This window comes from Triturus cristatus, chromosome 2_1, assembly GCF_964204655.1.
Source record: "Triturus cristatus chromosome 2_1, aTriCri1.1, whole genome shotgun sequence".
Taxonomy (NCBI): Eukaryota; Metazoa; Chordata; class Amphibia; order Caudata; family Salamandridae; genus Triturus; species Triturus cristatus.
This window is the reverse complement of record NC_140581.1, coordinates 889910364-889934818: the sequence shown is the minus strand read 5'-3', so window position 1 is coordinate 889934818 and position 24455 is coordinate 889910364. Positions and strand designations below refer to the sequence as shown.

The 24455-nt window shown below is 41.6% G+C and overlaps 1 protein-coding gene and 1 long non-coding RNA gene across 2 annotated transcripts in view; one reads left to right on the top strand and one right to left on the bottom strand.

The window, feature by feature from the left end:
• Window positions 1–4706, bottom strand: part of RORB (RAR related orphan receptor B) — a 365246-nt gene extending 360540 nt beyond the window's left edge. The window contains exon 1 of the mRNA XM_085633060.1: window positions 4214–4706. Coding sequence (XP_085489186.1) covers window positions 4214–4220 — 7 coding nt within the window. The 5' untranslated portion in view covers window positions 4221–4706. The remainder of the gene's footprint in view (window positions 1–4213) is intronic.
• A 258-nt stretch (window positions 4707–4964) lies between these two features.
• LOC146866042 (uncharacterized) overlaps window positions 4965–24455 on the top strand; it is a 39756-nt gene continuing 20265 nt past the window's right edge. The window contains exon 1 of the long non-coding RNA XR_014976753.1: window positions 4965–5071. This is a non-coding gene — a long non-coding RNA (uncharacterized LOC146866042). The remainder of the gene's footprint in view (window positions 5072–24455) is intronic.

The following is a 24455-nucleotide window of genomic DNA, read 5'->3' as shown; positions in this document are numbered from 1 at the left end:
CAAAGGAGAAATACTAAAACTACAGTACGGTAAGTACTCACTGGACCACCAAAGAAAATTGCGTGGGCGAGTCTATCTGCAATGTCTGCAAGGGTAAAAGGTGCCTATAATAAACCTTGATACACACGTAACATCAGGATGCAGCCCTGATGCAACTGACCACACCAGCCTGCCATGGTTGACTTTTGTTGAGCATAAGGGGGGTTGTTTGGAACATGTCCTGTCTCTGGGGGAAAAGGGAGATTATAAATCAAGTAGAAACACTCGTTTTAGGAGTCCATGGAGTTTCCCCTGAAATAACCCACATTCGAGGGAATGAATTTGAAGGCATGTGATTCAGTATAGGGGTGGAGTATCATGACGATATACCATCAAAACAAAGCATAATGTGACAATAGCATATTGTGGTACATTTTAACTTATTGGTCGCTGCATTCTATTTTCCAATATTTCATTAACAGCACAATATCAAAGGAAATTAGAATTTGGTAAAACATGAAGTGGTCCTGTGCTCCCTTATAGGTATTTTGTAGTCCAAAGTAAAATAAATTATCAGAGGTATTGTATACCTCCGATGGATGACAGCGGAACCCCTTAGAGCTGTAGAAAGGCTATGTACATTGAGATTAGCTATATGCATTAACTGTTCCCAAAGTAATAGATTCATCAACTGCCCGAGAGACTTTTTTTTTTAGAAAAACGGAAGTCGGTCAAATTCCACCAAGTCAGAGTTGGGATCAATGCTTTGCTTGTCTTGCAAGACTTTCCTTCGAGGCGTCTTTCCATAACTTGATAGACCAGTAGCGAAATCTTACGCAGTCGGTCCGTCAGTCCATCACTCATTGGTGGCTGAAATACTGCAGCAACATGGAATGGGCTTGTCTAATGCACATCCCTGACTCCACCACACACTGAGTCACAGCCTGTCCAGCACCGAGCCCATAATGCACGCATTACAGATGTTCATGTGTCGGGGAGGTGAAGTGGAAAGGCCCTCACTGGATGGACACAAATGAATCCCTCCTCATTGCAGCAAGGCATTCCAAACTATGCGTGCCATGACAATATGTTCAATGACCCCTCAGAGCCTAGGGCTGCCTTTTGGGGGATTGTGAGCTTGTTAGAGAAAGAGGCCTTTTGCTTATTTAATCTGAGTTTGTTTAAGACAAATGCCTAAAATATAAAGAGCGTCAAGAGGGCAGTGAATTTTAATATATGATAATTGCATACCAGACCAATAATTACTGTAAAGTCGAAAAGGGTACGGCAGTGCAAAAAGATGCCCTCTTTTAAAGAAAAAAAAACTCTTAAAACTATGTGTATTTGAGCCAAAACTGCATTAAAAGGGCACTCAGGTTTTTGTTAAGTAAACGCTGAATATACACATGTAGAGACTATGTTCTGATGAACCAAGCATCATTTAATGATTAGTGCTAGCACAATTGTGTAGCCGCTGCACGGTGTGACACAGGCGCGGATGATGATTGTGTTACATAAATGTTTTCAAAAGGGCACATCCCCCATGTATTACATTGAATTCAACCCACACACTCTGGCTGGTGTAGCGCCCTTCCTCAGGTTGACGCAGCCGGACATGAGTCTGTGTGTTTTACAGTGTGTTCCGTGAAGGAAACCCTATATCCAGCCTCCTGTTACACTCCAGTCGGCCCTGCCTGTGTGTCTCGCGCTTCCTTTTACCTCGCGCTCAGGAGGTTTTGGAGGTGATCACTGTGGCTTTGATACTCGAGGAATGATCCGGAGTGATGCTGTGCAGCGCCAAATAAAGGGAACAATAAGACACTGGTATCATGTGTTGTTTTCTTCGCTACAATATTTATAACTCAATGTGTTAAAGGGAAAAAAAAAATCCCTGCTGTTGGCCCTGGATCAAAATGTAGCTGAATCTCAGTTCAAAGCCTTTGATACAACCCACATGATTGAACACAGCGGAGAGGGAATATAAGGGAGGAATGAGGCGGAGGGCGCAGGGGAGAGAAGAAGGAAAGGCGAGAAATAACAAGAGGGGTAAGAAGGGCTTAAAGAATGCAGAAAAGGACTGAGGGTGAAAGATCTTAAAAAAATAAAAAAAAGATGGGACAAGAAAAAAAAAAAGAACCTAGAGTGATCAAAGAGTGGGAAATGGATAAAGGCGGTTGAAGAGTGAGTAAAAAAGACCTAATAAACAAGAGAGGGTAGAGCAACAAAGTAGAGAGGAGACAATGGGGAGTAAAGGGCCAGCTAGAACGAGAATTAGGAGAAAGGGAAAGAGAGCAGAAAGAGGATAAGAAAGAAAAAGAGGAAATGTGCTTGGTCATATGGGTTGAAGCAGCAAAACAGACAGTATGAAGAGGCAGGTAAAACGAGAGTGGGGTCGAGGTGACTGGCTTATGATCAGTGCCTTAAATGTAGTGAGTACCTGCACTTCTTTAATTTGAGAGACAGAGTACAAACACTTCTCAGTAGCAACCAGGTGCTCTGGTGTAGTGGGAACCTATGATTGTATAATGCCATTCCCAACACTGCTTATAATCCATGTTTACTCTCAGCCCCGTCAGACTTTGGTAATGAGGCGTGTTCAGTCTCCTCCCACTGGGCCACCGTCTGACCCCTGTATTAAAGTCACCCACTGCTGCGTGCTTTAACCTCGCGACACAAAATCCCTTGTAAATCAAGCACGGCAAATGAAAGACGTCCGAATTCATCTGCTACCATTACACCACCAGAGTACCGCAGAATGGGGGTACAGACTGCCCCTTCAAACATACCCAATGTTGAGAGTGCCAGCAGGGCCCTACTCCTTTGGCACCAAGGACAGGCCCTTGACAAGCCTCGCCAGTAGCCAAGGGCCCTGTTGGTAACAGCAAAAAATGCAAAGACGGTATGCAGCACGGCCACCTTCCCAGGACAATTTACGGTGGCATGAAAACAGGGCAGGAAACACTAGCGTAGGCCACAACTGTATAAAAGTGCTCAGTGGTGACGCAGTTCATCATAAGGAGGGCCGAGGGCGAACGAAGTAGATGCATTTTTGGAAGGGGCACATATTTTTATTGCGCTTCTCTCTAACTTTATCCATTTTGGAAGGTTAGGGCGAAGTCAACAAAAAGGGGTAAGCTAGAAGGTGTCCAGCACACAAATGAACTTGCCTCCCACGGGGCACGAATGTTAACAACTTTCACTAGATGTAATCACTGCAGAGTTTCAGTCTGTGTTCTGGATGTTTAAAAATTGCACTTGGTACTTTCCGTTGACCTTTCAAACAAACGACAGAACTAAAAGTTACATTTTCAGTAGGTAAATAAACACGGACAAGACAAACTCAGCATGCTGAGGTTCAAAGATGGTCTAAGAGGGAGTTCGGCACACAAGGTCAGAGGTCAGCTACCAGCAGAGCAGCATACTCCTCAGGCATGCTTGCGTCATCACGATGAAGCCATCAACCACCCAAAGACTTAGAAGAGAGCAGAAAATGACACATTGCACGCGCCTGGGCTAAGACCAATAAATACATCGACAACGTTCCCCATCTAGACCAAGAAAGGTAAATCCTCCTGTCCCTTCACCCTCTCCCAGCCTTTTCTCTTGCATTCCTGAAACACAGAAGCGCCAGTACAGGCTGACGACAAATGGGAACGCACCCTCTACACAAATGCAACAAGAATAGCGATTGTATGGCGTCTGGGGCTGCAGCGCACCCAGGTGTCCCCTGAGAGGCAGTATGGGCCGGGGTCAGTACTCGGCCTTCAGGGGGATTGTTCCTGCCGCTACATACTACTGAGTTTTCCCTCAGCTAAGTAAGGAGATAAAAGGAAGGCGCTATTCTGCACACCACAGCGCATTTCGTACTTGCCGCTTATATTGCCCAACAATGTACCGGCCACAAGAAAGGCTCTCTGCCCGAGCAGAATTTTAGGGCAGAATTATTCATTTCTGAAAGGTCTACCTATGGTCATGGGTGGCATAGCTAAGAATTGTTCCTCGATTCACACTCACCTACCACCCTCTGAAAGTGTCACAAAGTGCTGCCCTGACCTCCGTGTAACTTTTCCCTGACTTGTAACAATCAAACGGCAAGCAACGGTGACAGAACACTTAGTGAAGTAAAGGTACCCAGGCACACGTCACTGAAAGTGCATGTGCTGGGGCAGTGGTGCTGCTTGGAAGTGGGTGGAGAGGGCGGCTGCACCCCTGGCAGAAGCCTGGGCTCCCTTACCTCGCATGGTGCTGCTGGAGCTGCCGCCGGTGCCGCTGCTGGGGGTAAATCCTCGCTCGGCGCAGTCATGAAGATGCCAGCCCGGGCAGCGAGCAGAGAAATCCCCCTCAGTGCGAAGGCAGGCAGCCGGGACGCATCAGAGCTGCTGCTGGGCGAAGCATCCCTCTGAGCCCCGCACCGGCCCCTCTTTCCCCCGCCCCTCCTCGGGCGCTCTGCACAAAACACCTCGCTGGGCTCTCGCTGTGGATGCCGCTGCTCTTTCGCCTTGTGCCTTTATTTCCCTCTTTTTTAATGTCTCTTTTTTTTCTTTTCAGATGACTTTCAAGGATGAGGTGGGGTCACAGGCAGGAAGGAGGCAAGCAGCCAGAACGCAAGGAGGAGAGGGCAAAGCTGTGTGAGTGGAGGAGCATGTGCGCTTTCACATGACATCTGCGCCTCGCTCGCTCTGCAAATCCCTCTCCGGATGGGGAATGTTTTTTCGCCGTGCGGGAGTCGCCTGCCGGACGCGAGAGAGGCAGAGAGCAGCAAAGCGGCTTATAGCGGGGGGCGGGCAGCCGGCCGGGAGGAGGTGCCCGCTACCGGGGAGGGGACGCCCCCTCTGCTGGGCGGGCGGCCAATGGCAGGCGCGCCGCCCGCTTCGCCGCCGGGCTCAGGCGGCTGAACTGCTGAGGCTGAGGCGGAGAGACAGGTACGGGGAGGGATGCAGCGAGCGCCGCGCGCCCGCTGACAGGCGCACACAGGGGGCTGCTCCCCGGGAAGCCGGATATTCTATGGGATGAAGAAGTTCACTGCGCGGTGCTGCGAAGAGTTAAAGAAATAATAACGAGAAGTGCCTGAGCATCTCACACATGGCAGCAGGTAGCGTGAAGTGCCCTCTTTTACAAGGCATACATGTTACTGGAATGTTGGACACATTACTGACATGTTTGTTGTGGGGTGTGCATGGAATGCTTCATGTTTTTTGCTGAACTTTACCAGGAGAAAGAAATCTAAACACTGTAATATTAAGGGTGACATTACAGGAATTCCGCTATTAAATTTGGGAGTAATTTACAGTCTAATTTACTCTTACACTTTTGAGTAACTTTACAGCTTTTGGCTATTTCCAAAATCTGAGTGCGAAGTTACTTAAAAGATTAGGTTTACATATCCCCATCTCCTGAAAAAGAGGATGGAGCCAATATTTTAAAGTGTAAGCTACACCTGAAAAAAGTATAGCACCACACTTGGCCAACCACTGGTATTGTAACATTCTCAAATCGGAAATAATTCCATATGGACTTATTTTATAATTTACATTTTCTGGAAAAATAAAATTAAATATATTTACATGAATCAAATACTTAATTCAAAAGGAAGGTGATTGGGCTGTAGTGTTTTTTCTTTAGTTCTACATGGAATATATATAAAAAAAGAATTTACTTTAATTTTTAACATACGAATATTTGAACATATTTTTTCCATATGAAGCTGCTTAAAATGCTCCCCATACTTTACCATATGGAGATCTACACCACTGGGATGGAGCTCTCCCTATGGTAAAGTATAGGGAACTTCCCAAATGTAGAACCAAATAAAAAAAGTTACATCACTATTATTTTAATTTTAAATTAAACATTATTTTAATTTAAATATATTAAATTAAATTGTGTTTATTTTTATCAAGTTTAAATTAAAAATATATTTCCACCTAAAAAAAAGTGTTAATAATTATTAAAGGTGATTTATGGAACTAACTTAGATTAATTTAATTATATTATATTTAATAACATATATTGTAGCATTACTTATGTAATTCAAAAATATTGCTTTAATATGTATAAGTAAATAATAAATATGCACATTTTTGTTTTTCTAGCATGAAATTATAAATATTTATATTTGTAACTAATGTACCTAAATGTATTTAACTTCATTTAACAATATTTCCTATGGGATTTTACTTTAAGTCTCTACCTCCACTGGTTTGTATATGGGAGGCTGTTGCAGTCTCAATGGTTGGCAATGTGTGGTGCTGAACTTCAGCTATTAGCTGAAGTAATTTACTGCTGTTTGGTTCCCTTTGTAGCTGTAGTAACTTTAAGAAGGGCAGTTTGTGAATAGCAACGGGCTCACTCTTTTATGGGTGGGTAGACGTCTCCCCGAAATCCCCTCCCCGACTATACCTTACCACCTTCTTTCTCTTCCTGATTGCCCTAGCATTTAGTTGTAAGTATTCCCCAGCCACTCCCTCCATCCCGCCCACATTTGACAATAAAACGTATACCTATGTGTGTGGAGACTTTGCAGTCGGGGCAGAGATAGCCGCACAGAAAAAGATAAGAGAGGTGGAAACTCCACACGTAGGTTTGGGAATAGCATTTTGTAGTGCATTTGTACTATTGTAGTACTACAAAACGTACTACAAAATACAGTTTGTGAATATGCTCTAAGATGTCCAGCTAGAACAATTGTGTGCTAAAGAAAATTTTAAAATACTTAAAAATGTTTAACTGTGCACTAAGAAGAAGTAATAACCAAACAATAAATTACACTGTTGAAATAAATAAAACCATGAGGTGCGAAGGCTACCCTGGTCACCTGGGTCACACACAGGTATGTGTCAACAAAAGATTCATTGTTGCATTGTTGATAAACAAGGTGTTAGGGATAACAACCATCCAGTCAAAACATGGTAGCTCTTAACACGGTTCATAGCCCTTAATTGACCATAAACTCCAGAAAAATTAGAGCACTGCACCTAATTGGTGCATCCTTTTGGCAAAGTTGACTTGAAAGCATTAAACAGCGTGGCCCTAATCCCTCAAGTACACCTCTGAAATATGCACACTGTGAACATGAGCAAGTGTGAGGGGCTAGAGATTGTTTACAAGGTGACAATCCTGAAGAATGGCCCCTCCCCATACAGCATTAAAGTTAGACATATGGCCATTTAGTTTATGTACTGTCTGCTTATATGAAGCAATTAGGTACATCTCCAGCATCCACTCCATTGTTGTTGGTGCCTGGGTCATTATCCAGGGCCTCAGGGTCCCGATTATGGTGACTACTAGTCAGGGCCGGACTGGGAACCAAAACCAGCCCTGGCAAAGTGCTTGGCCGGCCGGGGAGATGTTTGCCAGGGCCGGTTTCGGCTGATATTTCAGCTATGCTGCAAAAACAGCCCTGTAACAAAAGCGGCCCCCCAGGGGCTGCAAACCGGCCCCCACCCTTGCGGCCCACCGGGGAAATGCCCGGTGCCCGCTACGACCAGTCCGGCCCTGCTACTAGTGCAGTGACAAACCACAGATTCACCTCTTGAGTGATCTCTGGGTAGTATGATGTGTCGTGCAAGAGCACAGCAGGGCCTTCTGGGTCTCCAGCTGCCCCAGATACTTTGGATATTTTCTTCCAGATGTCCTGGCAGTAGGTTTTCACAATCCGATATTCCCACACTATATGAACTATGTCTCCCTTCGGGTCCTGACACCACCAGCATGTGAAAGCAGGTGGGAGACCTGCTTCACCAGTCTATAAGGGTTCCAGTGCCATCTATAAATGAGTTAATAATAGCCTAGTTTCAGTGTGGCTTCCCTCAGCTGTTTATCATGATTTTGTAATAGCTCCGACCAATCAGCATCTTCATAGTGTAGCCTATTGGACAACTCGTTCCTGAAGGTGGCATATCTGTGGCTGGGATTAAGCTGCACCGCATACGTGTCTGAAAAGGAATCTTTAGAATCGTTTTTTGTTTACTGATGCTGAAAGAATGTGAGCAAATTCAATGAAATGGCTATGTTATCTTTGCTAAAATGTCCGTTCTCTCTGATTCTGCTCACTTTCCTTAGAGTTATCTCACTTTCCTGCAGTCTGCCAGTTTCTCTCTCAACTCTGACTGCTTTCCCCTGAGCCTGCCCTCTTTTCTCCAATCTGCCCATTTTTTGCTAGAGTTTGCCACGTCACCCTTGGTGTGCTCTTTTCCTTGTCATAGTTCTTTTCTTTCAGCCTGCCTGCTTTCCCCCAGTCTCCACACTTTCCACCAGTTTTCTGGCTCTCCCCCAAGTCTGTTTTTTCCCCACAAACCTTTGCAGTTTCTTCCAGTCTGTTCTTCTTCCAGAGTCAGCTGGTGCTTCCTCTAAGTTGCTCATCCTTCTCCGATCAATCTGCTTTCTTCTCAGCCTGCTTTATTCATAGTGAGACTGCACACGTTTCCTCAAAAGCTTGCCAGTTCTCTCCTGAGACTGCCCAGTTTCCCTCACTCTTTACCCTTAACTTGACTGCTTCATTCTCAGACAGGCCATTTTGGCCCTCCCCAATTTGCACAGTTTCTTCTATACCTGTCCTCTTCCCCCCAGTTTACCTATTCTTTCCTCAACTTAGCATACTATCCCTTAGCCTACTGACTTTCCCCTGAACTGTGTTTAAGTTGTAAAAAACTTAAGTGGCAGGTCTTTTCTCAGGAGGTCGCTCCAGCTTGCACCACCCATTGTCCCAGGCAGCGCTGCCAGTGCCGGTACCAACATGAACTAGTAACCACTACATTTATACAAGCGTGACAATTCATACTATTCCAGGGCATCTAAATCTCTAAGTATGGCAGGAACGATAGGTATTATTCATTTAAAATATGTAGTGAATTATTAAACACTATTATTGTGCTCACCCAAAAAATAGACAGACAGTCATGCGTTGCTGGTTTTGAGATATAAGTGCCGGTGCCAACAAGGAGAAACCCCCGGCTCAAATTAAGCACTGCCCCTGAGCCTTCTGACTTTAACCCCATTCTTCACATTCTCCCCCACCTTTCCTCTCTGGTCCACCTTTCTCCCTCCAGCCAACCTGCCTGCCTGCTTTAAGCTGAGTAATCACAAAGGAGGTATGGAGGAGAGAAACTTCCAGGCTGTGACATGATGTCCTGGTTACAGGATGTTTCAAAGCTTGTTTAGAAGCCAGTCAGATGAATAGACATTTCCATGACCAAAACATTTTTACTTGACATTATGAGTCTCATTAAATAATGTCCCTGTAATGTTGATATAGCTGGTGGAACGGGGGTGGTGGGGCGGGGCAGGGCAGGTGGAGGTGTGTTGAAAAAAAAATCACTTTCCTGGTTACGGCTGCCGCATCTCCTCCGCCCTCTTCTCTTCCTTCTGACTCTAGGAAGCTCTCAGGTTCCCCTAAGCTAATCATGACGTTGCTTTCACAAGCATGACAGCAGCGTCATGATTGTTCTGAGCGGTATGATTAGCTGCTCAGGCAGTACCTGGGAGCTTTGGGACAGTTCTCCACCGACTATGCAACACAGCCAGGTGGAGAAATGCTAAGTGCGCATGACGGGCTGGCCGGCACAAGACGGCTGGCCAAACCATCACAAGCACTTAGTAGTACCCACGCCACTCCTCCTCCTGTGAACCAGCTCCAACCCACCCAAAGCTGGATCTGAGCAAAAAATTTAAATGATAATAACAATGTGTTATTGTCATTTTATTTTTTCTTGCTGCGCTGCTGTGAGAGTAGTGGGGCGAAGCTCCTCCGCCTGAGCGGAGGAGCCGCTGCTGGGTGATAGGAGATCTTCAGATTTACCACAGATCTTTGATGGTTCACCTGAGGAGGTCACTTCAATTAGGTGAAATCTTTGGGCGAAATCCCGGAGAAACCAGGAATTACTGGGGAATCGGGTTCAAAACTAGAATTGCCCTGATAATTGATGTGAAGATTCCGTAGACTTCCCAGAATGTGACTCAGTAGGCAGCGTAAACGCCCAGACAGACATTTATTGTCAGATTTGTAGGCAGATATTTTCAGAAATATTAGTGGTGATTTTATTTGTAAAAATGTACTTTCTTTTATTTCTTTCCTAGGTTTCATTAGATATGAAGTTTAGATTATTTTGCTTGTCCAAATACTTATGCTTTTCCATCAATATTAGCCATTTATTGAGAAAAGCTACGTTCAGTTTGGTTTATTTTGTATTTGTATTTATTCATCCGGCCTTTGTACATAAAAAATTGGCAAAAATAGTTTTAGAACACTAAAGCCTCAGACACAAACTACATTTTGTAGTCCAATTAGTAGTACTACAGTAGTAGTACTAAAATACTATAACATGCTGGTCACAAATCTACGAGTGTAAATCTCCACCTCCATCTTACGTATCTTTTCTAAGGTAAAATCCTTATAAACACAATTTTACTATTAAGGGCCGATTCTGATGTCGGACGGACTCAGGTCCGTCTGACATCGGTCAGGAGCCGTAACCGACCGACCTGCTGTCGTCGGTTACGGCCCTGCAAGTATGATGCGACCGAACAGGGTTCTTCACAATGGGAGCATGCATTCTGAGTGGAATGCATGCTTGCATTGTGATAAGCAGGGGTGCAGTTCATCCCTGCACCCTGTGGCCGGCACCCCAAGGTGCCTGCCACGGGGTGTAGGGATCCACAGAGGGGCTCCATAGGTGCCCCCAGGCCACCATTTGGTGGCCTCGCACCCATGAGGGCCCTACTGGGTGCCCCCAAAGACTGTTTCTGACTGCCTTTTCGTGCCAGAAAGACTGGCACTAAAAGGCAGTGAAAAACTGCCATCGTACTTCCTCGGTCGTAAAGAGGCGGCCGGGGGAGTACTGAAGCCTGTCGTCAGCCATCCAGAAATCCGAGTCGGATTCCTTTCCGACCGAGCCCATCGGAATGACTCGGTCGGAAAGGAATCCGTCCGGCACATTCCGATGCGGGCGGAAGGGCTCCGAACGATGTTCGGAGCCCTTCCGACCGGAATCGGAATCGGCCCCTAAGTTGTAAATGCGGGAGCACCTGAGGGAGTGGTTGAAAAATGGGGCAAAGTTACTAGAAATAGGTGAGTTTATGGAGGAGTAAGAAGAGGGTAGTGAAATGTTAAGGAGGGGTTTAGTGAGAGGTAGACACCCACCCAAAAAGGAGTAAGCCCATTCCTATTCATAAACTTCACTTCCAAAGCTACTACAGTCAAAAGGACCCAAAACTATAGTAAATTTACTCCAGCCTAGAGGTGGAGTAAGTCTAGCACCATACATGTTCAACCACCAGTAATGCAACACCCTCCAATAGAAATCAGTAGAATTAGGGACTTATAATTAAACCCCATTGAAAATAATGTTAAATGAAAATGAAATTATTTAAACTATTAAAAAATATAAATAAATGTAATAAACGTTTTTACTGTTTAGTATACTTTATTATAGGTATATCTCCACAAATAGGGATAGGGTGGAGATCTCCCTATTTGGCAAAGCATGCTGAACATTTCAAAGGCTATTAAACTTTTACAAAAATGAAAAAAATATTTTTGTCAAAAGTTTTGTAAATTAAATGTATTTAAAATGTAGAACAAAATAAAAAAAAACTACTGCACTATTAATTTCGAATTAAAGATTTAACTAATTTAAACAAATTAAATTAACATTATCTTTTTATTTATTATTTTTTTATAATCTCTTTTCGTTAAACTTTCCTTTCAAAATAGGGCTCAGTAGTTATACCGCTTGGGTTATTACAATTGAAATGCATCCCCTCATGAAAACAGCTGCATCCATATTTGTCTATTTTCCCATTTCTATATTCAGACCAAACTATGCCCTACAGACCAGATATAATCACAATCAGGAAACTAGTACATGTTCAGTTTGATGACAGTCTGTTAACACTGTACTGGATGAATGTTAATAGAAGGGAAAAGTGGCAATGGGGGAGGCCTCTGTTCTTACTCTATGATTATTGCTTAATCAGTTGGTTGTCATGTCACAGTCTGTAGATGATCTGTTCATAGATAGGATATAACATCATCTTTCTACTTCAAACATTTGTCTGCGTTACTGAAGTTTTGGCTCAGATCTGTGTTCACTAGACTCAGTTCTAACATTAAACACTTAACCCTTACTTTATCCCTATCTTAACCATTACGTCCAACTCCTACTACCTCCCACTCCGTGTTCCCCTTTCCCTCGTATAAATCCCCTCTCCTTCCCTCGCCTACCCCAGCAACTCTCAGCAGTCTGCACTTGTCCCGTTTTAAACAATGGGGTGTGAGCATATCACCTTTTTATTCTGCAGTGTTACACACTACTACTCTCTATGATGGTTGCCTCAATAGCAGTAACTGATCTGTGGAACTTGTACTAATACCTACTCTCTTGATTTTCAGTGGTCCTCCCATGAATCGGGAATCCTGTCACTAGTATCAAGTAGCCATGGTGTTCAAGTCAGGAAATGTTACATAGGTTCTGTATCAATCCTGAAGAATCGCCCCTCCCCATACTGCATCAAATTTAGACATATGGCCATTTAGTTTATGTACTGTCTGCGTATATGAAGCAATTAGGTACATCTCCAGCATCCACTCCATTGTTGTTGGTACCTGGGTCATTATCCAGGGCCACTGGGTCCCCATTATGGTGAATACTAGTGCAGTGACAAGCCACTGACTCACCTCTTGAGTGATCTCTGGGTAGTATGATGTGTCGTGCAAGAGCACAGCAGGGCCTTCCAGGTCTCTAGCTGCCCCAGATAGGTTGGATATTTTCTTCCAGATGTCCTGGCAGTAGGCTTTCAAAAGCTGATATTCCCATACTATATGAACTATGTCTCCGTTCGGGTCCTGACACCACCAACATGTGAAAGCAGGTGGGAGACCTGCTTCACCAGTCTGTAAGGGTTCCAGTGCCATCTAAAAAGGAGTTTATAATAGCCTAGTTGCAATGTGGCTTCTCCCAGCTGTATATCATCATTTTGTAATAGCTCCATCCAATCAGCGTCATCATAGTCTAACTGTAGTCTATTGGACAACCAGTTCTGAAGGTGGCATATCTGTGGCTGGGAATAAGTTGCATCAATGAGGATTTGTTATTGATCTGGAGACTAGTCCTTTATGTGTATCTCAGGCTTTCATGTATTGCAGTATTGATGACTTGGGAAGATATTTGGGATGGGAGCTTAGAACCATCTGCAGGCAGTGTATGAGTTGCCCTTATCTCGGGATTGGCACCAAGTGAGACTAAACCTTTTCTGAGCTTCCCCAGAGTTAATACATTTCCCTTCTACAAGCAATTGGTCCAATGTGTTCACTCCTTTTCTATGGAAGTCCACACATGCAATTTCTATATCTCCTATTTTGTTTTTGTGATTACCCTATGAAGGGGCTCCAACAAGCAGAGCCTGGTGGGCATGAATAACTTGGTGGGCCACTTGCCTGACTACACTGATGGCTCTCAACACCAGACGGGGCTGTATAAAGTAGTGTTTGTCTCAGGTGTATAATATGCTAAGATCCCTGTACCTCCCAGGAGCTTATCTTCTAAACGTACCCACACCAGTTATTCCATAATGTCATGTATCCGTTAATAGATCTGGGCTAGGAGGAAGGAAATCTGAATCATATCTATGTGTGGTAAGAGAAGCCCCCACTACTTACACTGGGATACAGTTTATTCATTTTGAGGCAAGGTTTCTTTCCTCCTCAGAAAAAAAGCTTTAGCCTGCTAAGAGGTTTGTCAGATTTTGGTATTTTCAAGAAATGTGTTGCAAAATATAGGTAATTTGGGGTTCCACCTTAATTTCAATAACTACCCCATTAAGGAAGTTTAGCACCGACCATCTGGCCCTGGCTTGATTCAGTTTATGTATCACATGATGTAAGTTATCCTGTGACATGCATCCATGACACCTCTGAATGAGGATCCCTAGGTAATCAAGATTTGACTCCAATGTAACTGGTAAGTTCCTTGCATAGCTGCTGTAGTGGTTCTCGGCAGTGGCATGGCCTCACATTTTCCACAGTTTATGTAGTATCCAGACAACCTGGAGAAATCGGAGATGGCGTTCGTAAGTTAAGTGATAGAACTATCCGGGTTCAACAGTGTCAGAAGAATGTCTGCATACAAGAGGGCTTCACAATGTCTTGCAGGTATAGGGATTCCTTGAATGTTTGCATTCTGCTTAATGAAAATTTTTAGTGGCTCTATTGCAAGGATACAAAGTAATGAGGATAACCGAAATCCCTGCAGTGTACCCCTCCTAAAATTAAGCAGCTGTGACACATATCTGTTGCATGCTACCTCTATCGTTGGGTGGCTATATAACCACTGTATTTTCGAAATATAGACATGAGACAATCCCATTCTTTCTAAGGTGACACCCCCTATCATTTCTTGTCATCGTCTCTCACCAGCCGGAGGACATGGATTAGGTATGGTAAATGGGCATCTGAGTAACAATGCCGGACAAAGTAAACCTGTTCGGGGTGCAGAAGAGCCAGTCGCACTGCCTTCAGTCTGTTGCCTAGAGCCTTTGTAAATATTCTGAAGTTAGCATTGATCAATGAGATCAGTCTGTAACTCGCACAGTTATTTGGATCTTTTTCCAGCTTGAAGATGATCACTATTCTTGCCCTATTTTCCTCTGGTAATGGGGAAGAACTTTCCTGTATTTCATTAAATAATAAGTAGAGTAGAGGGGGATTACAAGTTTTTTATTTGTTTTGTAAAATTCAGCTGGGTAGCCATCAATTGCTGGGGCCTTTGAGTAGGGGAGTTCATCTATTGCCTCCTGGATTTCGTCTTCCATAATTAAATCACCCATTCTCACTGCCATTTCTGGAGTAGTTCTGTGTAAAGTATTGTTAGAGAGGAAGGATTCTTCCTCCCATAAGGTATCATGCCAGTCTGTTGAGTATACTGTGGGACTCTTTTCTGAAATGTGGCATCCTCCTGCATCTGTCAGAGGAAGTCAACACTCAATGTGTTATGTGGAAAAACCTAGTGGTAAGTACACATTTTGGTAGTATTTGCCACAAAAAATAAAATAATGCTCACAACTTGCTGACAAAGATTTCTGTGGCTGTTGTTTTGTATTGTTCTTCAATATTTATGCAGATAATGATACAAGAGCTAACATAAGTGCAGGCAATGCAGTGCTCCAGTGTGTGAATAAATACAAAATATACACAAAAGACACACAACAAAACTGGTAATAAATATTTACAAGCAGATAACATGCATGTAGCTTTGCAACTTGTCAAATTATTATTAATCAATAACCAAGTGAAACAATATTGACATTTCGACTCCTAATGATTATCGCGGTCTCCTCAGGACAATAGTCGTCTGGCTTAATATCTGCAAGGGGAGGGTAGACAGAAACCCAGACCAAAAATCAGTCTAGGTGTACCAAATGCACAAAGTTTGCATAATATAGTTGTGGCATAAAGCTACCATCAAGTGGTAGCAGCTGTCCGCAGACAAGACTGAGTTACAGTTGAGAACAGGAGGTCAGTGTTTGTCAAAATCCTTCATATTAATAATCCACAAGAAAACAACAATTTCAGTATCGCCGCCAAATCCACATCACGTGTGTCAATCAGCATATGCGTGATTCTGAAAATTGCACAATGTATATATCACTGTCAACCCTACTAAATCCAGCATAAACATATATCATACGGTCCCTATAATGTATTTACTGATCGTCATGCAACCCTGCACCCATCTGTGTAAGGTGCATTTCATGCGCTTCTAGACCATAAAATGTGTGCAAAGCCTAGTGTCAAGCAAATAAATTGTACTCAACCGTGTATCTGCTAGGGTCACCAGTTGTAAATCAAAACTCATTAGCCTTCATGATCATAGCATCATCATGCATCCCACTTGCACTGAATCCTACTGTGCAGTGTGAATCTCATGCGCTGGGAATTCTACAAATCCAAACATATTAAAACGGTGGAAGATATCAGCCATAAGATATAATCTCTTATCCAAGCCATAGTACACGTAGAAAGTTGTGCATTGGGGGGGAGGGGTATTATGATATGCCCATACATCAGGTACCAAGTAAGGGGGTGCAAGTCATAATCCTACATAGCCGCTGCTTCACATATTCATTCGAAAACATTCATGTGAGGTACACAAGGCTGATGTTGTACAATATGCAGCTGTGTGAATCATGCAAAAGAGTGCCCACCAATTAGATTACGGGCCTTACCTAAGTCAAAGGTTCAGGGAACTCCTACCCAGACCAAGTGTATTTAAAGATTATGGATCTGTTAAAACATGATGTGATACCATTGGAACTTGTTTAAACATATTTAAACACGTAGTTGGGTTGTCCCCTACAATATCAAACCTCCAAAATGTACTTATTTAGTGGGGCATGGCGTCATACCATCCAGCCCCACTCACAGCCATCGAAAGACAATGTAGCCAGAAACAACCGGAATGAGACACATCTTATCTGTCTTGTGTCTAGAAGGAATAGAATGCTAACCGTGGCTGCAGCACTCACATTAGAGAGGAAGTTGCCAAACTCAAATCGTATGTAAGGGACAGTATGCAATTTATCAATGAGGTCGAAGATGTCCCTTTTGAAATAGATCAGGACATTTTAGTGACACTAGCTGTAGAGCCACTTAATACAAATATACCACAAAACGAAGCCATTAAGATTATACACCAAGTCCTTTCTCTAACAGACAAAGACGAGGGCAAATGTAGATTCATCAGTACACTCCTGGATGTAGCACTCAAACAAAACTACTTCATGTTCGGAAACAAGCTTTTTCTGAAAAAGAAGGGAGAACCATGGGCGCTTGCTTCGCACCGAATGTAGCTAATCTCTTTGTGGGCAAATTTGAAGATGACACCATATAGCACCCTAGTAATCCTTTCAAAGAAAAGATCAGGGAATGGAAGAGATATGATGATAACATATTCCTGAACTGGCATGGCAATGAGGATGAACTTTATAGGTTCATACAATGGATCAACTCACAAAATCAGGATTTAAAATTCATGGCTAATTACAGTTGAGATTAAGTGAGCTACCTGGACCTACTTGTCAGACATGACAGAGGCTTTTTGTACATGACCCTTTACAAGAAACCTACTGACATTAACACTTTACTCAGTTATAACAGCCGCCATCCCTGAGCTCAAAGAGGTAATCTCCCCTACGGACAATTTTTAATTCTACAGAGAACTTGTAAATTGAAAGATGATTTCTTAAAGAGTTTGACACACTAAAGAGTAAATTACTAGAGAAAGGTACCCTAAGAAAATAGTCAAAAGAGCTTTGAAAAGGGCCTGGTTCTGCCCAAGTGAAGCCACCCTTACCCCCAGAGTAAGAGAGGAGAAGGAGAAAATCGTTATGTATAGCACATTCTCACCTACTAGCAATGAGATTCAGAAAATTGTTTTCAGAAATTGCCCATTAATGAACCAAATATGCAAAGACTCGTCTTTAAAAGGAACAAAAACATCAGGGATCATTTAGTTAGAGCCCACAGAGACCCCGCAGCAATGACAACATCAGGGCACACTGGGGACTTCCAGCATTGGCCGGACATCATAGATGTGGTGGATGCGTAGTATGTGCATTCACCGCGAACCATAAAACTCTGGACACCAATGACAAAAAGTTCACTTTGAGAGCATTCTCTTACTGTAATACCAAAAATGTAATTTATGTGATAAGATTTCCTTACATGAAGTTGTATTTAGGACAAACATCGCGAATGGTGAAACAACGCATCGCCCAGCACAGGAGCAGAATCAGATGTAAGGTGGAAGGTGCACCCCTGGTCCACCATTACAGAGACCTGCAACACTCAGAGAACGACCTTTTCTGACAAGTGGTTTAAGTAATTGCAATGGACAACCGTGGTGGAAATATCAGCGACATACTTAACCGCAAAGAATGCAAATGGATGTTTTACTTAAAAGCACGAACATTGGGCTTAACGATGTAGGTGAGCTGAGGCGGCTTTCCGTTCTTCCTAAATGAAAAGTCCTGCTCTTACATACACTACACTTTGAAACATACACCTAGTGTGTGTATACCATGAATATGATTACTACTGTACTGGTGATTTTTAGATAATATCTGTACTCACTTTGATACACTGCTATGGGATAGCATGTGAATATTAAACATAGAGATGTAAGATAAGTGTAAGATCTGTGCTGTATCCCTCACTCATATGGAAGGTTGTCTTACATGCCCAATTGTACAGCCATAAGGTTGAATGATTTGTCACACCCTAAGATACCTGATTATTTATACATGCAAGTATCAGTCATTATATTCTGTCCTTTCATTGATGTGATACAATGTATTGTACAATGCGCCATAATAGATACATTTTAGACATGTCTGTCAATGTTTCTGACCCCCGTTCCACATGGCAATGTGTGTTGTATGCATGCATACTTATAAATGCACACATGTCACTTGAGCATTCTAGATTAGTTCCACAGGGACCAGTGGTGCACACAGTTAATTTCTGACCCAACATGGCAGCCGTGGTTAGCATTCCATTCCTTTTAGACAAGAGACGGATAAGATGCGTCTTGTTCCTGTTGTTTCCGACTGCATTGTCTATCGATGGCGGTGCGCAAAGATCGATGGTGCGACATCACGCCCCACTAAATAAGTATGTTTTCCAGGATTGGTCTTGTAAGGGGCAGCCTGGCTACGTGTTGAAGTATGTTTAAACACATTCCAATGGTATTGCATCATGTGTTTACAGATCCATTTTCAGTTCAAAAAGAATTTTATTGAAAGAGAATAAGGTGTCAAAGTATAACATACAATGTGAAGTACAAATCAATATAATTAAAGCTTTTACAATTAAAATACAGATATTGGACTCTGAATATCAAAATTAAAAAAGGAAAATAAAACAGGATGTGTGAACAAAAATACCATTGGGAGATGAGAAGAAAGTAACGGTGGTTTAAGAACTTCCTGTTGAGAGGGTCTTAACATGGAACTTCGTTTGGCAAAAACATCAAAGTATGTTGTAACAGGTGACCATAAATCCAGGCATTTCGTCGCCAAATTAATAGGATAAACAAAAGCAGTATTCAGTCTTTGGTTATGGCAAACAGTGTACCACCAGGCTTTATAGGACATTTTTGTAGAGTCTTTCCAATTAGTAGTTATTTGCTGAAAGGCGACTGATAATAATGACTCAATAATTTTAATATTGAGACAGACATTATCCCAAATGGGGGAGAGGCTGCCTAGGAAAATGTGAGTAAAAGAGAAAGGAAATTTAGTATTAAAAATTAAGTTGATTTGAGACCACACTTGTTTCCAAAATATGTGTACACGTGAGCAAGAAAAAAGCATATGGAATAAATCAGCAGTGGGAGAAGAACAAGTCCAGCATAAATCTGATGTGATATGGAATCTTTAACTCAAGGTAGCTGGTGTAATTAGGAGTCTGTTGTAAAAAAAAAATAAAGTTTGCGTAGTGTTTGCTGCCCTAGAAGATTTACGAATCTTAGTCCATATGCCCTTCCAGAGTGAGAGCGGCCAACATACATCAAGATCACATTCCCATGCCTCTTCTATTTTAGTCTTTTGTCTGACCAAATCAGTACCTCGTAAATAATTATAAATAGTGGATGCTTTGGGTATTGTCTTTAATAATGTGTGAAGAGTTGGGGAGGGCTGTGAGATAGTAGAGGTATTATGTGACTCTCGGAGTTGATCATAGGTATCCAACACAGTAATTTTTAGCAAGTTATATTTATGTGTAAAGGAAGTTGGTAAGTTAAGTAATTGGCTTAGAGTATCAAAAGACATAAAATTGGAGTCCAAAAATAGTTGATGAACCCATATTAAACCTTTGTTCCTCCAAGTTTTCCAATAAAAAGTTTATTTTGGAGCATCAAGTATTTATTGTGCCAAATTGTCGAGTTAAGGAAAGAGTCTGCGGTAATAGAAGTGTGAGTGGAAGGCAAGTCAAGAAGTTTGGAAGTATGCTTTATTATTAAATTAGAGACGGATTGTGGTTTTCGCGAGAATGAAAGGTACTCTTGAAATGAAAAGGGAGATAAAAAACGTCCTTCTAATGTAGTCCAAAGAGGGCAGTCATCGTTAGAGTCAAGTAACCAAAGAGATGCTTGGCGTAAAAGGAAAGCTTTCTGGTAGATTCGGAAGTCCGGAAAGTTTACACCTCCTTTTATTTTGGGTCTTGTTAATTTTAATATAGACATCCAAGGTTTTTTGTTGTTCCATAAAAAGGAGGATAAAATGGAATGAATTTTTTAAATAGTTTGGAGAAATGGGAATTGGTATATTAGAAATAAAGGATAAAACTATAGGTGTCAGCATAATTTTTATGGTATCTAAGCAGCCCCACCAAGATAGATAAAGGGGATGCCATTTAGATGTTAGTTCTGAAAGTTTTTGAAAGCATTTATTCATGCATAATAGTATCGTACCTGAGATTGAAGGTGTAAAATATAAACCTAAATATTTAATATGATTTGGACTCCAAGAAAATTTGGAGGCAATGAAATGAGAAATAAAACAGTATTTTGTCAAGGGCAGAATTTCACATTTGTCATTATTTAACTTGTACCCAGAGATGAGAGAGTAGGACTTAACTTCTGTTAAGAAAGCTGGAACTGAGTCGTTTGGATTTGACAAAAAAAGTAAGATATCATCAGCGTAGGCCGCCAATTTTATATGAGCGTTTGACATCAGAAATCCGTGTATATTTGGATTCTGTCGTATTGTGGTTAAAAATGGTTCCATAGCCAAATTAAACAAAAAAGGGGAAAGAGGAAATCCTTGACGTACCCCTCTGCCTAAGTTGAAAAATGGAGAGACCAATCCGTTGGCACAAACAGCAGCTCGGGGGTTGGAATAAAGAAGAGAAATAAAGTTTAAAAAATTGTGGCCAAAGCCAAACCATTTGAGGGTGTAGAATAAGTATTTCCATTCAACTCTATCGAAAGCCTTTTCGGCATCCAGCGCAATTGCTGCTAAAGGATGGTTTAAGTGAGAAGATTTGGAAAGGACATTAAAGAAAAGTCGTGTGTTATCTGTTATAAACCTTCCCTTAACAAAGCCGGATTGTTCTTTTCCTAGTAGTTTCGGTAAATATGAATCTAATCGTATGGCCAGGGGTTTGGATTTTTTTTTATAGTCAATGTTGACCAGGGAAATGGGCCTGTAATTTTTACAATGTTTGGAGTCTTTACCCTCTTTAGGAATGAGCCTTATATGTGCATATGAAAAAGAAACAGATGAGTTATTTGAAGATTAAAAGAAATGTATCAAGGAGTGTAATTAGGTATTAAAAGAGTAGAAAATGGAGATGAAATTCGACAGTGAATCCGTCTGGGCCAGGAGCTTTGTCTCTTTTCAAGGTGTGAAGAGCTTTTAAAAGCTCTTGCTGATTGAGATCCGCTTCTAGGGGAGAAAGATCCAGCTGGCTCTGTTGGGATTTTTGAATGTTTGAAAAAAACTGTGATAAAGTGTGATCAGTGGGATGGGTTTCCGATGCATACAAGGATTTGCAAAAAATGGAGTATTCATCCAAAATTTCAGCATCCTTACGTTTTAAAACATTATGCTCGTCATAAACAGATTCAATATTTAATTTGTTATGCTTAATTTTTAAATAATCTTCTAGTATTTTACCTGCCTTGTTTTTACCACCATAAAACTTTGCGCTAGACTTTAACAGGTAAAGTGAAGCGTCCTCAGTTGATTTCTTGTTAAATGACAGTTTCGCATTTATAAGAGCCATTAAACATTCTTTCGAATTGGAAACATAATAAGAGTGTTCCAGTTTCTTAATGTCTTGGAGGAGATCTCTAGTAGTTTTACATGCTATTTTACGTTTTTTTGCAACAAAATTAATAATTAAATCTCTTGCTTTAGCTTTAAAAGCATCCCAAATAGTCGCGATTGGTAAGGATTCTTTTTGGTTTATCTCAAAGTATTCATTCAAAAAGGAGATGAAGGAGGTAGTAAACTTTGGGTCCAAAAGAAGTGTGTTATTAAAACGCCATCTTCTTGGGGCATTAATTTTGGGTAGTAAATCAAATCCAATTGACACCGGTGCATGGTCTGATAATAGAATTGGACCAATTTCAGCATGTGTGAGGGATTGCAAGATATTGCGGGATACAAATGCATAATCAATTCTAGATTGAGTTTGATGTACAGGGGAAAAAAATATATATTCGCTAGTGGTCGGATTGCATAGGCGCTACGCATCAAGGAGTTTATATTGAGTAATCGTGCGTATGAAAGATTTATGTGGTTTGTTAGGAACTAAAGACGCCCTAGAGTTCCGATCAATGAAAGGATCAAACACCTGATTGCAATCTCCAGCTAATATGAAATTATCTTCCATACAGCTAGAAAGATGGTTAGCCAATGTAGGCCAAAATGAAGTATCTCCTCCAGTGGTGGCATAGACATTGAGGAAAGAAACTGGAACACCTCTTAATGATAATTTAACATTTAGCCATCTACCCTCTGTATCTGATTTGTGTGAAATAAATGTAACTGGAAGAGATTTACGACATAAGATCGCTACTCCATTTCGTTTACCATCACCTTGAGAAAAATATACTTCCCCCACCCAACCTCTTTTTAATTTCAGAGACTCAATTTCCGTAAGGTGTGTCTCTTGCAAGAAGGCTATGTTTGTATCTAGCCTGGCCAGGTGAGTTAAAATCCTCTATCTCTTTATAGGAGAGTTTAATCCCCTAATGTTCCATGAAACTAGCTTCAATGGCATATGTAGTTATAGAAAAGCACAAATAACAGGGAATATTGACAGTCTAGTATAGTGGAGCGTAAGAGAAAATTGTGAGAAACAGGAGGGAAAAATACGCAAACAAAGTACTACAGAGCCAGAAAGAAAAAAGAATAGTGTTAGGTTGAATCCACAGAAAGAGCTCTGATAGAGCAAAGTCATCATGGAAGGAGAAGATACCAATATAGCGAAATAAGTACAAAAGAGAAACGTTTGGATATGTTGTGAGAAATAAAGATATCAATTTAGAAATGAGAAAAGAGATAGAAGTATTAAAGACACCTTGAGAATAGGAGAAAAAGAAATGTAAAACCAAAAACCGAACAAAAGACAATACATAAAACATACCTACAAAAACGAAACAGGAATGTGGGGGTGGGTGAGACCACATGGAGTAGACGAACCATCCAGGGAAGACCAACCGGGTCAGGGAGACACCACGCCAGAAAATAAACGTGACTGTAAAAGGCGAAGAGTGAAATAATTATAAAATAGCCAAAGAATAACCTATAATTAGATACATAAAAGTACTGAAGACCAAAGAATAAAAGTAACATTGGACTAGTTAAAAAATATGTGTAAGCAACTATATATAATCCGTGGTAATGGAGGATAACAATGAGTGAGGAAGATGGCAAAAATGGGGTAATAATAAGAGAACAAGGAACAATGAACAATAAAAAACGTAAAGGATCAACAGAGCAACATAATTCGAATTAGAAAAAGAGCAATAAACATATTATAGTCAAATCAGATAAGAATCCTTCTGATCAAGAAACCTGCAAGATAAAAAATAGTTAAAAGCCAAAGAACTTGTGAATAATATATAGAAAACCAACATTAAATAGATAAAGGATTGAAAAGGCGGCTTAGCAACCAATCCATAAAGAATTGGGTACTAATTAATTCCAATATGTCCATAAAGTCAAGTATTACTCGAAGCAGAAGATTGCATGACGTCCATGGCAGATGGATTACATGAATTAATAAATCTTTGCAACCTAACTGGGTCTTCATACGTTGTGGTCCTGTTATTATATGTATCCTTGAATAAACAGGGGTGAAAAAGACCATAACGTGCACCCATTGATCGAAGAACTGGTCTCATGTTGAAAAATGCTTTACGTCTGTTGGCAGTGGCTTTAGCATAATCCTGCGCGAAATATAATGTTGAGCCAGACCAAGTAATCCGCTGGGAAGATTTGACCGCAGATAACACCAATAACAAATCTGTGTATTCCAGAAAGTAAATGATAACTCCTCTTGGCCTTTGTGGTTGTGAAGTATTGGAAGAAGGATGACCTAATCTGTGTGCTCTTTGAATATTGAGTACTGTGCTCTCTGCTAAATGTAGTACATTGGGAAGAAAAAATGTAAAGAAGGTGAGGGTCTCCGACCCCTGAGCTCCCTCCGCCAGACCATAAATTCGCAGGTTATTCCTCCTACTTCGATTTTCAAGGTCTTCAATCTGTTTTTGAAGCATCGAAACTTGAGACTAAAGCTGGGATACGCTTGCATTAGTATCTCCAAATGAGGACATACTTTGTTCAACTGTAGTGACTCTTGTGTCCAGTTGAGACCAGTTGTCTGTAAGGACTTGTAGTTTAGAATTAGTCTCCTCCATAAATGGCCTAAGGGCCCTTATTTCATCCAGCAACATCTCCATAGATACTGG